Source organism: Oncorhynchus mykiss, chromosome 5, assembly GCF_057628025.1.
Source record: "Oncorhynchus mykiss isolate SJ-2025 chromosome 5, ASM5762802v1, whole genome shotgun sequence".
Classification (NCBI taxonomy): Eukaryota; Metazoa; Chordata; class Actinopteri; order Salmoniformes; family Salmonidae; genus Oncorhynchus; species Oncorhynchus mykiss.
Window position 1 is genome coordinate 33084920 of NC_143026.1, and position 16976 is coordinate 33101895.

Here is a 16976-nt window from a genome sequence, read left to right on the forward strand (position 1 = left end):
ATTGGTAGCTCAGAGGGGCTGGGACGCGGTGAGAATTACTACAGTTCCTCTCCACATGGAGGAGTGGAGCGAGGGATGAAGAGAGAATCGACAGGGACGAGCCTACTAGTGGAGCTGTGAGATTGCTCTTTGTATACCTTCTTCCACTCCCTCAGTTTTCCTCTGACTCTCTTATTCTCCCCCTAAGTGACATTCAACTATGGCGGCTCAGAAATTAAAAAAGAGGAGGAGAGGAGAGAAAGAACAGTGGCGTTATTAAAGATGGATGTCAGATCCTGTTTCACTTGCGTACTTGAATGCGGTCCCTGTGTAGCCTATTTGGTCCTGTGTTATGTTTATGTGTAGTAGGTCAGTACAGCATGAAATGTGAATACATTTGTGTTTTAAATGACCAGAGTGGGTGTGGATCACCATGTACGTGGCGACAACGGTCATATTTTCTTTAGTGCGTGTGTATGTACCATGTAAGTATTAATTGTTTTCTCTGACAACCTGGATCAGAGAGTGTGTATGTGTGTTTTTAGTCTCTTGACGGTCGTGTGTATCCCTCTACGACTGGCAAAGCGAGTTGCGTGCGTGCGTGTGAATTGTGTTGGAGTGGCTTGTGTGCAGTTGTGTGTTAGTGTGAAGGACCATGGCTGTTTTCTAATCGTGTTGACGGGGTTATGTGTAGAAGAGTGGTTGTAGTAGGTATGATTGTGCACACAGTGGAGTGTTTATGAAGAAGGCATTATGAGTGGGAATCGAGTCACACATTTCTTGACATTTGATCCTGATTTACTACAAATAAAACCTGCAACTCTCATATGCAATGAAAGGATATATGTGTTTTGCATGGAAAGTATGTTGTAATGTTTTTGTATCCCTATAAAGGCCTATGTGTGTGAGCTCCGTGATTTTTAACGCCATACACGTATTTGATTTTGGTAAACCCAGTCAGTTTTAGAAAATAGGACAGAGGTCTATGTCATACTTATCCATCTACTCATCTCTCTCTATCCTTATTTTTGTCGTTGGAGTGGCCATTTTTAGGCAGATGTCTTCTTGTCAACTTTATCTCTTATGGGAGATGGTGTCTGTTGGCTTTATGACCAGCACCAAATATTCAATTCCAGACAAGTTAACAGTTCGGTTCAGCTCCTGCCACAGCTTCAACATTGTCTGTTTCTCTTTCACTCTGCCCTCTTTCCCTGCTTTATGCTCTTTCTCGTCTCTTTCTGCAATCTGTCTCTGTTTCTCTCTCTCTCTCGATTAGTCCTGAGTGAGGCTGATTTCAGGCTCCAGTTCCTCACCTACACAGCCAGCTCTGCTTTCTCTGCCCCTGGGAACTGGGCATCATGTTTGCCCAAGGCCTCGCTTGCCCTTGGTACTAAGAACTGAAGTCCGAGCTACACACACACTCAACCTGACCGGTCATGGGTAATTCAGTTGTGCAGTACTCAAAGGAATAAATACAGAATGTAATGTGCAGATGCATACATAGTGATAGAAACGGAGAGACATGTTGTAGGATTGGCAGGGGTCCCCATTTTCCGGCAGTTGCATACGTATTCTGTGTGGAACAGAATCAATACATTGTGTGCTATTCTAAGGTGGAGGAAGAATTCACACCTTTGTGTGGGCGCAGGCGCGGGTCTGCGAAGGGGGCGGTGCTGTGCTCTATCAGAAGGGGCGGGGCGGAGGTGGGTGTGTGACACAGCTGATACACGCATCCTCTCGCTGTCTCCATCACCCGATATCCGCTACGGGCAATAGCGGTTGCAGTCTCCCCCGACCAGAGCCACACGAGTAGGCTATAGGCCTACTGCCACTCCAACGTCCCTATCTGCGAACCCCGAATCGGACAGCTCGCCGAGGAGCAGTGGGGCGACGTAATTCGGCGTTGTCTGTGCTGCTTCTGCCGCTAATAGTAAGTGCGGAGCTGTTCTCGGCTATGAAGAGATGGAGCCGAGCGCTCTTTCATTTCCATAGAGAAATACGCGCACCTAGTAAGCGACGCAGCGCGGCGCACAATCTACACCTGCGTTTTTCTATATTTATCGTCATTCACCGCATTGCCAATCCATTATCCTGCCGCTTTCCATGTTGGATTTGGGGTGATTCAAATGTTGTTGTGGCAGAGAGATAAGTGGAGAGCGAGATGGAGAGATACCGTGTTTTTTAATATTGCTCATTGGATTGAAAGTAAAGATGGGAATCGGTGAGGCGCAAGCGAGAGGTTGTGCGCGAGGGTTGTAGCGGATGGTGATGTTTTCTCGAGCTCGCTCCTTTCCGATTCCCCCCACCGAGAGAGAGCTGCGAGTGGAGTAGAGCGCTTTGCGTGACCCACACATGCATTATCTATTGCGTGAATGAAAAGAAAAACGGATAGAACAGATCATGCCAATTATCTCGTTCGACTTTCCTTTAGTGGCTGGGTTAGGTCTTTTTCACTGGTATGGAGAAGCGAGTAACATTTCACCATTTTGCTCTAGCATTGCCGTGTCAGCTGACAGCCTATGCACATCACTGTAGTGATGGGGAGGTTGTTGTAGCGGCTGCAAAAATGAGAGGATTTTGAATACATGGAGTTTAAATGGACAGACCAAGAGCAAATGGCCTACAGTAGAATTTAGACCAACCTTGGTACTTAAAAGCAATAGATTGCTTGGACGTGCAATAGGCTGATTTGTAGGCCTACATCACTACCAAACATATATGAAACAAATACTGTATTATTGACATGATATAAAGCTTATTATGAGGATATGTATGGACTAGAAGTGTGAGCTAGCATGTCCGTTTTAATATGCTGGTAATGGCAAAGGAGCTCTGATAAAATTGGCCTATTATTTAATATTCTCTACAGTGCAGTGGTTACCTCTATACCCAATGTGACTGCTCTGCGGGACTTCTACTCTTGGCCTATTTGAGGCCTTGAATGAAGTGTGTGTAGTGGGATAGCAGCGGTCACCGTTTGGGGGGCGGTTTGTTTGCATTTGAGGTGTATATAGGGGTCTATGTATGGACAATGTAGTGAAAATATGTGGAGCAAAATGTATTACTGGTGTGTAGACTACACCTATTAATCTAGGAATTATCTCATACTGCATGTCAACACAGGAGATTAGATTGAGAAGACTCCCTTAATGAGAGGAAGTGTGAGAATGATGGGGGAGCGCGCACCAGAGAGAGTTCCTGCCTGTGTGTGCGCGCTCTCTATTTGAAGCATGGAGCCGATGATGTAATGCCTAGGAGTGTGTAACTGTGGCAGTGAGGCGAGTGTAGGCACGTGCCACAGCTCAGCCAACACTGGAACAGGGCCCTCTGCTGGCCCGAGGCAGTATCGTACCGTATGCCGTTTTGGACACAGCACCTCATCCTAAGAATTGAGTACTGTTCACATCCCAATCTGTCCCCATGTCCTACCTGAGATGGAATGTCAATACTCACCTTATTATAGCAAAGTAACATAGAAGCATAGTAGCTTCATGTGCACAGGCTTGGCTTCAGGCATGAAGAGACAATGGGGAGAGACGATGGAGAGAGAGAGAGAATTCACACAAAGGTTTGACTGCATCTTTGCTCAGATAGTAGTAGGCTACACTTGGTACAATGGACTATAAATTCACATATTACCTTTAGGTCAATGTTCAATCAGAGATAGATATTCTAGTGAGTAATCAGTTAGTGCTCCCTGTGGGTGTGGTTCAGTGACAGGGATATAATACAAATATGGATAGTGTTCCTTTTTGCACTCAGTGATACATACATACATGATGTACTGTCTTTATATGCACAAAACTGTGCATGGCCTTATTTGCAATGAAGTAATGACAATTCTCCCATGTTTTTCCTTCCATTAGAGGTTTGATAAAGAAGATGGGTTTTTGTCATTATCATTGGCACAGGGGGAACAACTGTGTGTATGTGTCAGAAGGCAAGGGGTTAACATGCAACTATACCAGGTGTACAAAAGACCTGCTCTGCTAACCAATCACAAAGTAGAGTGTGAGATGGTGAGAGAAAGGAACAAGACAAGAAGGTTGTGTGAGCAGAGAGCAGAATAACCTTTCCTTCTATGGTTGTATATTCAGGATCTGTAATTGAGGTACAGTCTGTTAATGTAGAATGTAGTTAATATTTTTTATGATTTGATTGAACTTGATAATCATTTGCATTGGCTAGGCTATTTGTTGGCCCTTTAATATCAACAGTTTTTACATTTTATATCAGCTGGGCTTTCATTATTGTTGCATATGTGAATTGTGATATGATGTGGAATGAGGAGTAACCGTATAAGGGGAAGCATACTGAAATAAGTACTCTAATTCATACTTTAATAATACATTCAATGTACTTATTTTTGTCCCAAAAAATTATACATCATATTTGAATGCTCAAGAAATCTCAATTAGTGTCAAAGTAACCTTGTTCTTAAAGAGTTTGAATCGCCTAAATAGCTTTTGCAGAATGTATAGTATGACTCCTATCTCAGAGAGACAGAAAGAGAAGGAGAGGAGGGAACAGGGAATTGGGAACTCATTGCTATGGTGAGGGGGGAGAGCACGGGTGGAGAGAAGTAAGGAGGGGGCGAAAGGATGACCTCACCCACTGTATCAGTATCCCGGGGGAGAAGGGGGGGGGGGGGGTTCAGTCAGTATTACATTGCATGAGGAAATGGCATGGCTGACGTATAGGCCTATGGCACTTTTAGCTTAGTGCAAAGATATGAATCAACAGTCATATCCTACAATATAGAATGTCTCACACTATAGATCATGTGTGTATGGTCACTAAAAAAATGTGTGTGTGTCTACTTCACATTATGTCAACCCCTTTACTCTCTTCCTTGTGTCTGTATGTGGTCTATAGTTATTAAGTAATTCTGTTACTTACAGTGTGTACCTTACTCCTAATGAACCCTTTCTCCCCCTCTCTCCCCTGTCCCTGTCTCTGTGTGTCCTGCAGTGTGTGTTGGCAGGTGCTGCCTCCCTGCCCTCCATCATAGTGCGTGTGGAGCACGGGGTGCTGAGTGAGGGGGGGGCGCCCCCAGGGCATGGGCAGTGTGGCCAGCGGGGAATCCTCCTCGACCACCACCACCTCTGGTCAGCAGCAACAGCAGCAGGAGATCGCCATGCGGAGCGTGGGCACCCGCACCACCCAGCAGAACAGCTTGCCTCGCGCCCCCCCACCACCCCCCTCTTCCTCCTCCACCTCCAACTCTACCCACAGGGGCAGGAGCTTGGAAGATAGGAGTTACAGCATCGAGAGGTCCTCCCAGCACCCTCCTCCCCTGACCCATGCTAAGGGGACTACAGCGGACGAACGCAGCTTTGCCACCGTTGAGAACTCTTCTACTTACTACGGCAGCGAGCGTCCTCCGCCGCTCTGTGAGGGGACAGAGAGAGAGAGGGCCCCCATCCATAACAACGGCAACAGACATGTCTCCAATGGCAATAGGGGCATTCCCAATGGGAGCCGAGTGGCAGCGGCGGGTAACAGTGAGAGGCAGGTGGCCAATGTAGTGTTTTTGAATGGAGGCGGGCGGCGTGATGGCCGGGACCAGAGGGATGGGCGGGACCAGAGGGATGGGCGGGACCAGAGGGATGGGCGTGATGGGAGTAGAGAGGTGCCAAGAGGGGCGGTGAGTTTGGATATTTGTGGGAACAACGTGCTGAACAATGATAAGAACAGTAGCCAACAGCTGGCTCAGTACAAGGAGGCGGGCGCCAGCGCAGCCAAGCTGGATAACCATAACAACCCCCCCAACATCCTCCCCATCTCTGGGAAGATGGAGCAGGTTCAGGTGGGTTCAGGTGTGTGTGTGGTGTGTGTGTGTCTAAGTACAGGCTGTAGGTTGAGTATGAGGGTTCATGTTGAAAGTGTGTGTTGTGTATTTTGTACATACAGGCATGTGTATGTTATGGTGCAAGCAATAAAAAACTGTCGGAAATTCATGTACTGTACTTTGTTACCTACCGGCTGTAAATCAGTGTTGTTCATTTATGACAGGGAGTTGTTTACATGAAATATGATCTCCTCTCCTGTCAACTCATCCATGCACTGTAATAACATTAGCCTTAGCTATTACTGTACGCTATATTAGATTTATGAAAAGGTGTGGTACATGTATATCTACATATATAGTTTGTGTACCGGTATATTAATAAACTATAGTAAATAAGATGAATACCCCTTGTAATCAGGGAATTAAAGATCACAAATTCACATTTAGCTTCAGTGTGCTGGTTGTTTAAGTAATTATACATATAGCAGCATATTCATAATCCCTGTAAACCTAATGACGTATATTGTACAATCCTCGCGTTATATTTCACCACCAATACCATTTGCCTTCCTCCCCCATCCAGAGCAACGAAGGATTGGTCCGCCCGTCTGCCTTTAAGCCTGTGGTACCCAAGAGCTTCCACTCCATGCAGAATCTGGTGTGCCCCCCGCAAACCGGAGGAGTGTGCCGCAGCGCCGGAGGAGGGTCTGGAGGTGGTGGGGGTCCCAGTGTAACAGGACCCCTCAGAGACACAGACAGCCCTGGCAGCCGGGGTGGAGGTACCAGAGGCGGAGGAGGGGGCGGCAGCAGGGGCGGAGGCCAGGGGAGCCTGTCCGACTCAGGGAGGAATTCTCTAACCAGCCTGCCCACTTATGCTGGCTCGGGCTACGGGCCTCCGCCTGTCCTGGGGCCCCTGAGTGCCTCTACCAGCCACATCAACCACCTGGGGGCCACGGGGGCCCCAGAGAAGTTGGACAAGCCTGGTGGCATTAGCGGTAGCGGGGGTAATAGTGGATACCAGAACGGACTGAGCGCCTCGGATAGTGGTCGCTCTTCCTCCGGGAAGAGCTCCTTGTCCTATCAGAGGCTCAGCCACCTGAGTGACGCCCCCGCGCCGCTTCGTCCCTCTCCCTCCTCCGATGATGTCATCCAGGACCTGGAGGACCGGCTATGGGAGAGAGAGCAAGAGGTGAGGACAGCGAGGGAGATGAGGAAAGAAAGAGGGAGGGATGAAAAGGGAGAGGATAGATACTATTGGGGGGTTAAGAAGGGAGGAGTCTTAAGAGATTATATTGGAAGAAACAAACAAATGGGAACAAATTATCACAACTATAGCACAGTGAATACAGTTATTTTATTTACACTCCCATCCATATGTATTTTTGAGAGTGAAGCAAAACTCTCACATTTGGCTCTATACGCCACCATTTTGTATTTGAGATAAAATGTTTAATCTGAGGTGACAGTACAGAATTCAGCTTTTTGAGGGTATTTTCTTTCATATCTGTTTTACTGTTTAGAAATTAATGCACTTTATTTATCTAGCCTTCCCATTTAAGTAAGTCATAAGTATTTGGATAAATTCACCTCAAGTGTATTAAAGAATTCAAAAGTTTAGTATTTGGTCCCTTTTTCCTTGCACTCAATGACTACATCAAGCTTGTGACTCACAAACTCGTTACATGTATTTGCAGTTTGTTTCGGTTGTGTTTCAGGATTGTATTTCGGGATTGTGTCATTTTGGAGTCACTATGATTGTGTGTAAGAATAGATGTTTCTGAACACTTCTACATTAATGTGGATGCTAACATGATTATTGATAATCATGAATGAATCGTGAAAAATGAGGCTAGAGGCTCAAAGATCATATCCGCCAAAAAATGCTAACCTCCCCTGTTAATGGTAATGGGACTATTCCACGCCAGCATGGCCCGAAAACATTTTTGGTATCTCGGATAGTTCTGGCAATTCTCACATAAAAACTTTCTTGGGAGAAAGGATGTTTAACATGCTTTTTACATTTGTATCACAAACCATTATTGAGAATCTTTATGAAAGTACACATTTTTGGGTCTTTTTATACCTAAACAGTGCCTTCAGAAAGTATTCACACCCATTGATTGACTTTTTCCACATTTTGTTGAGTTACAAAGTTGGATTAGAATTTAATTGTCAATTGTTTTGTCAACGATCTACACAAAATACTCTAAGTGGAAGAAAAATTCTACCGTTTGCAAAAAATGATATAATATATAAAACACTATAATATATCTTGATTAGATAAGTTCAACCCCCTGAGTCAATACATGTTTGAATCATATTTGGCAGTCTTTCTGGGTAAGTCTCTAAGTATGTGAGAATTGCCAGAACAATCTATGCTGGCAATACCCAATGTTGAGAGGTAGCATGTTTTGTTGTAGCCTCTGCAATGATGGCATTATCAGGATTAATTAGAAGTGTTCAGAAAACATCTTTCACTTAGAAAGAAAATGACTCAAGTCACCATTCTGTTCCTATTGGGCAAAATATAACACAACTAAAACAAACTGCAAATGTATGCAACGAGTCACGAGCTTGATGTAGTCATTGCGTGCTACGAATATGGGACCAAATACTAAACTTTTGACTACCTTAATACACTTCAAGTTAATTTGTCCAAATACTTTTCCAAATGACTTCCTCAAATGGGGGGGACTAGATACAAGTGCTTTCATTTCTAAACTGTAAAATGTATGTAAATGCCCTTGAATAAAAAGGTGACATTCTGTACTGCTGCCTCGTATAAAACATTTGATCTCAAATCTAAAATGCTGGAGTAGTATAGAGCCAAATGCACAATTTTAGAGTCACTGTCCAAGTACATATGGAGAGGAGTGTAATCACAAAAATCTGTTATTTGAGGAGTTTGCATGACCTGTAGAGGGCATGGGTAACTGTACCAGTGATTTTACGGTGTACATAATACTGTCTATGGCTTAAGAATAAACCGTTAAAACCATTGGGTGTGCCTTGAAACTCGCTGAGTAGACAACTGTATTCTTATTAGCTGATGGTCAAGTGGGTAAGATACGTTAGGCCTTGGGTCTGAAATAGAAGTGCAAGGTTTTCAAGTACTGAGGGTTTTGGAAGTAGCGATATGTGATATTGGAGTGGTACACATTGGTGGCAGTTTGTGGGTGAAGTGTGTTACCCTCATACAATGCAATACAAGGAGACATAGTGGATCACCTAAAATGCTATCAAGTGATATTCAACATTCATTGACATTGCATATGAGAAGTACAAAGAAATATGAAAGACTAGTGGGGCAGTAACTGGTCCTCATGCACTTACCTTGATAATAGATGTCAGCCATTTTGTGAAATAACCATCAACACCTCCTGCAGTGTATGGAAATATGAGCAGCTCACAATACACGTTAATTACACCCGAGTTCCCTTCCTCCTCCCCTCCGCAAGGTACTCCACATGCGCCGTAACCTGGACCAGAGTGAGGCGGCCATCGTCCAGGTGTTTGAGGAGAAGCAGCGCGTGTGGGAGCGCCAGATGGACGAGCTGCGGCAGAATTATGCCTCACGCCTGCAGCAGGTGACCACACAACTACAATAGATAGATATTAGAATTGCAGAATATACTGTATATTAAACGTATAGAATGGCTCCTCAGTTCACAGATTGGTGGTAGGCTATACCCAATATCATATAGCACAATAGCATTAGCCATGGCTGCATGGAAAAACAGTGAGAAAAGGCAAATAATGAGCTTAAAAGAGCAGTTTAGAGATGCAGAGTAAAGTTCTGTGCAAAGAGATTATTTAATCACTGCTCTCTAATTTTATTCCAAATGGTACACTCAATATGGTTGCCACCGGTATACCCACTGCCGAATGTTGATTTGAATGGGGAATGTCCATTCTACTAAAAGTATTTCTACCCAGGTGACGCGTCGCGCTCAGCGCTCCCAGAGTGCCTTGCAGGCCCAGATCAGCCGTCTGTCGCAGGATAAGCGGCGCCTACAGGAGGAGATGGCTGCATTGCTGGCCCAGAAGGAGGAGCTGGAGAGGAAGTGCCTGGACTACAGGAAGGAGCAGGCCGATATCCTGCCCCGCCTGGAGGAGACCAAGTGGGAGGTGAGATAGGGGGGTGGGACTACCTGGGGTTAAGGGGGTGGTGTGTGTGGCTGGGTGTGGAATACTAGGGAGATGAGTGAGGGCCCAGCATAACATCTACTAGATGTCCCAGCATAACATCTACTAAAACCAATGATCATATATGCAATATCTGTCCTATACTGTAAATGCATAACCATTAGACAGAGACATGCTTGTTGATCTCTATTTCCACCATCTTCATAACTTTCATCCCCCCTCTCCTTCCTCCCCTCAAGGTGTGTCAGAAGGCAGGGGAGATCTCCCTGCTGAAGCAGCAGCTGAGGGAGAGCCAGGCGGAGGTGACCCAGCGGGCGGGGGAGATGGTGGCCCTGCGGGGCCAGCTGAAGGAGGTCAATGCCCAGCTGAGGGACCGGGAGGAGGCCATGCTGGGCCTCAAGGACTCTTACAGCACCAAGAGCCTGGAGCTGGAGCGTTGCGAAGGGGAGCTGCAGAGGACGCTGACCGAGGTAGACAGACCTGAAACACTAGCTACAATTTGTAGAGTTGTTCTGCTCTGTGCACCACACGCTTTGCGCTCTTGGGTCAGTCACATGCATTCCGATACAGGCATTCACATACACTTTGAAAGACACAAATAATTCACTCACTCACTCACTCACTCACTCACTCACTCACTCACTCACACACACACACACACTTGATTCCCATTTTCCCTTAACCTCAAAATCGAACTCCTAACTGTAACCATAAACCTAAGCCTAACATAACCTTTTCCATTGTGGGGACCGGCAAAATGTCCCCAATTCTCAGAATTTTCCTTGTTATACTATCCTTGTGAGGACTTCAAGTGAATTTACCCTCACTTCCTCTTTCTTTAACTACTTATTGACCCTCCTGCTCCCCTCCCTGTGTCTCTCCAGGTCTCTCTGCTGAGGGACAAGCTGGGCATGTTTGAGGCTGAGGTGGTGGGGCTGAAGCGGGCTCTAGGTGAGCTCAGTGCGAGGGATAGGGCCATCGAGGCTAGGGGTGGCGGAGGAAGCAGGGAAGCATCCAGGACCAGAGGGGGGCTTTCCTCCCCACACAGCCCACCTGAGGGCTCTGCCTTCTCCTACCCAGCCCTGCCTCCACCCCCTGTACCTCCCCCAGATGCCATACTGAGTTTGCAGAGCGATGAAGCTAAAGTTCAGCGCCAGGAGGCCCACCAGCGCCAGGAGGCCCACCAGCGCCAGGAGGCCCACCAGCGCCAGGAGGCCCACCAGCTTCAAGAGGCTCAATTGCGGCAGGAAATCCACCAGCAGCGCCAGGAGGCCCACCAGCAGTGGGAGGAAGCGGGGGATCTGCGCCGGCAGCTGGAGCGCCTCCAAGGCGAGCTGCGTCTCGAGCGGCAGCAGCGCGAGCGGCAGGCCCACACATTCAAGAAGGAGCGCCACGTGTGGATGGACGAGAAGGAGCGTGTACTCAAGTACCAGGCCCAGCTGCAGCTCAGCTATGTGGAGACCCTGCAGAAGAACCAGGCCCTGGAGCTCCGCGTCGGCCAGCTGGGCTCCAAGCTCACCTCCACCAACACCACCCCCTCGCCCACCTCACCACCCCTACAGTCCCTGGCCCCCATCCCCCTGCCTGCCCCCGTCACCCCCCTACCCTCCCTCTCTCTCTCCCCACCTCCCCTCACCGAGGACAAGAATTCCCCTCCCTCCCTCCACCAGCTGGCCCCCCCCTGGCCGGTGCCCACCCGTCTGGAGAGGATAGAGTCCACAGAGATCTAGATTCTATTTGCTGTAGATATATGGCCCTCCAGAACACTGCCGATCAGTTAAATTCAGCTTATACAAACGTTTACAATAATTAAACCATACCACATAGCACCTGTATCAATAGCATTAATTTGGTACAGTCCTAAATGGTTATACTACTCACTGCTACCCCGGGGCGGTCCTAGGACGCACTGCACTATGAATGGTGGACAGAGGCATGGAGGACCAATGGGAAAGGGGGAGAAAAATAACAGTTTAGACTGTGGTATTTAAAGCCGCTCTTCAAGCCCCCTTGTATGCAGGTTTTTAGATCGATTGATCTGCTGTCCACAATATGAGGCAATCATATGAACATTTAGGTTGGGGTGAAGATTGGAGTCAAGAGTAACACACTACTGGAAAAGCTATTGTTACATTGTTGTTAGCATGATATTCATATATCATAAAGAGCAAGACAGTGTGTGGGTGAAATGATTTGAAATACAAAACCTGTAGAATCTATTTAAATCAAGCCCAATACTACTACTACAGTTAACAAATAATGTAAAAGTATAGACAAGGGAATTCTCCTGCAGATTTTGCCTAGGACATCATAATAACTGATGTATGATAGAGTTTGAATAAAACACAGTTTTACCAACCTATATACAAAAAGGGGCTTGAAGGACAACATTGAACACTACTGTTGTAAGTGTCAGATTTAAGGCATGACTGTTGGGCATGTGTGGTTATGGTATGCCATGTGCAACTGGTCCAGGGCCAGTTCTTCTGCTTAATTCACATGGTTATATCAAAATCCAATCAAAGTTTATTGGTCATGTACACAGATTAGAATAATCTGTTAACAATAGGAACGAGGTAAAGACAGCTATGATTCAGGTAAATGGGGAGATCCATCCACACAGCCTCCCCCTGTGGCTTTATGTGTGCTACAAGAACACACCACCACACCAAATCACTAAGGAAACAACCAAAAGGTTAGGATACAGAAGCCGTTTTTAAGGGATGTGAGATGTGTTTTTCAGGAGTGTATTGCATTGTATCATGGTAAGGGGGGGACTGGTGAGAGGCGTGCTTGGTTGAGATATGGAAATGAGGCTTCAGAACCCTAAGGGGCAGGATTGCATGACAGGATCAGTTGTATAAACCAATCGGAGATCTCCAAATATTTGATGGAACTGCAGCTGTGAATGATTAACAGCACATTGCTGGGTTTAAAAAGCCTTTGTTTCCTACCTCTCCAGTAATGCTGTACATGTAGGTTTCTCTGTGCTGTCAGTAGCTGCAGTGACTGAGGATGGCCACCATGTGGCGACAACTGACACAAAATGGCTTGATCAATCCCAGGATGACCTCTTTTTTTTTTGTGGCATTTTTCTTCGTTTCGAAAATATGTAGGCGACAGCCAAAAGCAGTTTGTAATTTGTTGACGTTCTAGATGCTTTTGGTCTCTATTGATATTTCTTAAAGTGACAGAAAAGGACATGTTAGGGATTAGGTAATGGGCGAGTTTGTTTTGCATGGCAAGGTTGGTCAATGAAGCTGCTTATCTGACTGAGCAAAGTGTCTATTTAAGATCACTAGCAGCAGGTTGTAGCTGAGCCAGCAGACTTGGTGTTAGATACTCATGGTGAGATTCAGACTTTATAGGAAGAGTAATGTATTTTAGGAATGATTCTTTGAGACAATGGAGTTTTGTGTGGTGTACTTGTTTGAACAGGACCCACCATTATTTGAAAAAACTATGTATATGTCAATATATACTACCTTTATAGATATCAAGATTATATTTGGCTGTATGGGACATTTTACATTATACAAAACTATTCTAAACATTATAGTGTGTACAGTATATGTTGACATATATTTTATAATGGGTCTGGGAAATTTAGAGAATGCCTTTGTGAAGTGAGGGGTGAAAGGAGTGAGGACTTAAAGAGAGAATGAATGTTAGAGGACTGGTTTATATGAGGATGGTGTAAGTATAGAGGGATGGAGGCCCACATACCCTCTGTCTTGGGGCAACATTTGCTGCTATGTACTTCTGTTGTGTCCTGCTGTGTTCTTGGTAGAGACAAAGTCAGTGTACTTGGATGTAAATATAATTTATTTATTATGTGTACATATATATTCAAATATATCAAGCTATTGCGTGTGAATACTTTAAGAGGATTATTGTGAATTAATGAGACAGACATTTCTGCTTTAATTTTTTTTACTATATCAATATAAATATATAAATATATACATATATTAAATATTTTTAATTTTGATCTACTACATGTTACAGTACAACTAAAGCGAACGTTCAAAAACCATTGTCTGTTTCTTTTTATTGTTGTTTCATCTCTTGCAATGTCTTAAAAGACTAAATGCTGCCAAGTTTTTTTTTTTATTATTTCTTATTTTGTGTTACTGAAAAATGGCTTGAAGAAAGCAAATCTTAGCTAATATGAATTTAATTAATAAAGTCGTGATTAAATAATCTTGAAGAACTCCTTTTTGGCCTAGTGTACACACATCCACTACGACTAATATGACTTTCAGATGTAAACATGTTGCAGTAGCTAATTTCTTATTAGAAATACAATTGGCCAATCATGTTCAATAATTAGGATTATTTGGATACAGTTGGTAAATTATGGCCAATTTCAGTATTATGATATGATCATGTAAATATTAGAATTGTATTGTCATATATTGATCATCAATTGATTGAATGCAATTTGACCAACTGCATAACTAGGAAAACCCTGCCTTGCACATCTGCAGCATTTCATTTAGAGTAGGAGAGACCTCTATGATGGGCAAGCTGTATGAGTTTTCCAGATCGATCTCTGTCGAGGTGAGGAGCTTCTTTTTTTTATTTTTTACATGTACATATTTATTTATTCTGAACACATTTCCGTTTCTTGGCAGCGTCAATTCTTGCACATGTTATTAAAATACTAACTTTTGTGTTCACTAGCTGGACAGGCACACGCCGCAGTGTCCTAAACTGTAAACCAACCAAACCAAAACGTGTATACTATCCATGGTACTGTATCTGCTGGTCACGTCTGCCAATCACGTTATCCGTATCTAAGGTATTAGACAGCTGGTGACAACGCGAGAGCGATCTCCGTCCGACAAACTGCTATCAAGTAAAGTATTTTGTATTTATTTGTTATGTAACTATTTTGTTCTCGAAAAGTGGTAGAACTCCGCAATTTTACTAAAGTAGCTAGCTTGCTAGCTAGTTACATCAAATAGATATGTTGCTAGCTAACAAGAACAGATAGCTTTATCACTAGTTAGCATGTCAACACTGTGTTGAGCCGAAAAGCTCCCCCTGCTAGAATTCTCCCCTCACCCTTCGCGTGAACGCGCACGCACTCAACTCTTCATTGTTACGACTTGCTTGCTTGTTGAGATTTCTGATCACGTTACAGGCTGACTACATGCGAGCGTTGCAAAATAAATGTAGAAATCTATGTTAATCAATTATTGCACCCACTGCTGCAAGCGCCAACGAGCTTCTGCGTTGTGTTACTGAAAAATGGCTTGAAGAAAGCAAATCTTAGCTAATATGAATTTAATTAATAAAGTCGTGATTAAATAATCTTGAAGAACTCCTTTTTGGCCTAGTGTACACACATCCACTACGACTAATATGACTTTCAGATGTAAACATGTTGCAGTAGCTAATTTCTTATTAGAAATACAATTGGCCAATCATGTTCAATAATTAGGATTATTTGGATACAGTTGGTAAATTATGGCCAATTTCATTCCCCCCTTCTATCTTGGGACTGCAAGGCCTGGCATACTTCAGAATCATTTTGGTAGGCCATGTTGACTGCTAGTGTGTGCCACAGAAAGCAAAATTAGAGTATTAAGAAACATAAACATTTATTTCAGAAACATTTTGTAATGTTTAAGAAATTGATGATAATACACAAATATTATCACACAATTACAGAACAACATCAAAGAAAGTTACGTTTGTTAATTAACAAACATTAAATAAGAAATACAAATGTAGATCTTTGCATAATAAGGTATGAAATTACAAATCAAATATAAAAAGACAATAAATAACATAAACAAATATTGGAAAGCTGCAACAGCTCGACTGAACATTTAGTCCACTTTTTATGGAAAGTTTTCCAGGTGATACCGTTGCCTGGAACTCAAGGCTAACCTCGTCCTGACAGGCAGCGCAGACATAATCCTCCAATGATGGGATGGTTTTTATACAGGACTGATGGAACCATCGTGGGCAGCGGTCACAACCAATCTGAAATTTATGCTGAAAATGTTTAATATGTTTAAAACATGAAATACATTTTCTGGAATTACAATCACTTCATTATCAGACAAAACTGATGATACACTCTTTAGAAATGTTACTGCTTACACCAATTTGTACTCCTAAAAATGTGCCTTTAGAAGTGAACAAGCAATTACCCAGTTAGTGTCTGCCTCATTATTGTCCACCTCCCCACAGAAGTGGTACAGTTGGCTCAGGTCATCTAGCAAAACATAATGTCAAGTAGTCTATACATCTTTACATGTATTTTTCTGAGCAAACAGGGAACAAGGGAATAGTATAGGATTCTTGTAACATAATTATTTAACTACATGTGTTTTAGTGGCCATCTAGTCAGAAGTTGGATCAAAGATTACCTTGAAAGATCCATATAAATGTTTATTTTTATTTTTTATCTACAATTATATTAAATTAGAAATTGAACATACCAGTGTTTTAGAGGAGAGTGACTGCTATTTCTTCTCTCATGATGTTAACATCTTTGTCCATATTTGAAAAGACAATCAACACCTCCTTCAGAACACATTCAGCAAACTAGGGAAAACAATTTGATGGCAATTTCAGTTTTCCCCAACAAAATTGTTACACTTAAGGTTCTAATTCGCAAGTATACAATGACACAGCTGTAATATAATTTGACAGTTCTGTTTTGCCTTTTAGTCAATATACTTTCAGTAGGTTAATTGTTCATTACTTATACTCTCATACTTACTTTCAAGGCAAAGACCCCACAAGAAGTAATATCTTGTTGGCATGGGTGAGGAAGGGTACCACACGCCCATCTGGAGATATTACACCCCTTCTCTCTCAGGAATGATCTGAACATATACAGTGCCTTGCGAAAGTATTCGGCCCCCTTGAACTTTGCGACCTTTTGCCACATTTCAGGCTTCAAACATAAAGATATAAAACTGTATTTTTTTGTGAAGAATCAACAACAATTGGGACACAATCATGAAGTGGAACGACATTTATTGGATATTTCAAACTTTTTTAACAAATCAGAAACTGAAAAATTGGGCGTGCAAAA

At 43.7% G+C, this 16976-nt stretch overlaps 1 protein-coding gene across 1 annotated transcript; it reads left to right on the forward strand.

Annotated features, from left to right (window-relative positions):
• Positions 1-1721: 1721 nt before the first annotated feature.
• LOC110523622 (leucine zipper putative tumor suppressor 3) lies at positions 1722-14119 on the forward strand. The gene is made up of 7 exons (XM_021602490.3): positions 1722-1909; positions 4951-5788; positions 6354-6959; positions 9229-9357; positions 9707-9898; positions 10156-10386; positions 10801-14119. Exons 2-7 carry the CDS (start codon positions 5039-5041, stop codon positions 11644-11646), a joined length of 2754 nt encoding a protein of 917 aa, XP_021458165.3. The 5' UTR covers positions 1722-1909; positions 4951-5038; the 3' UTR covers positions 11647-14119.
• Positions 14120-16976: the final 2857 nt, after the last annotated feature.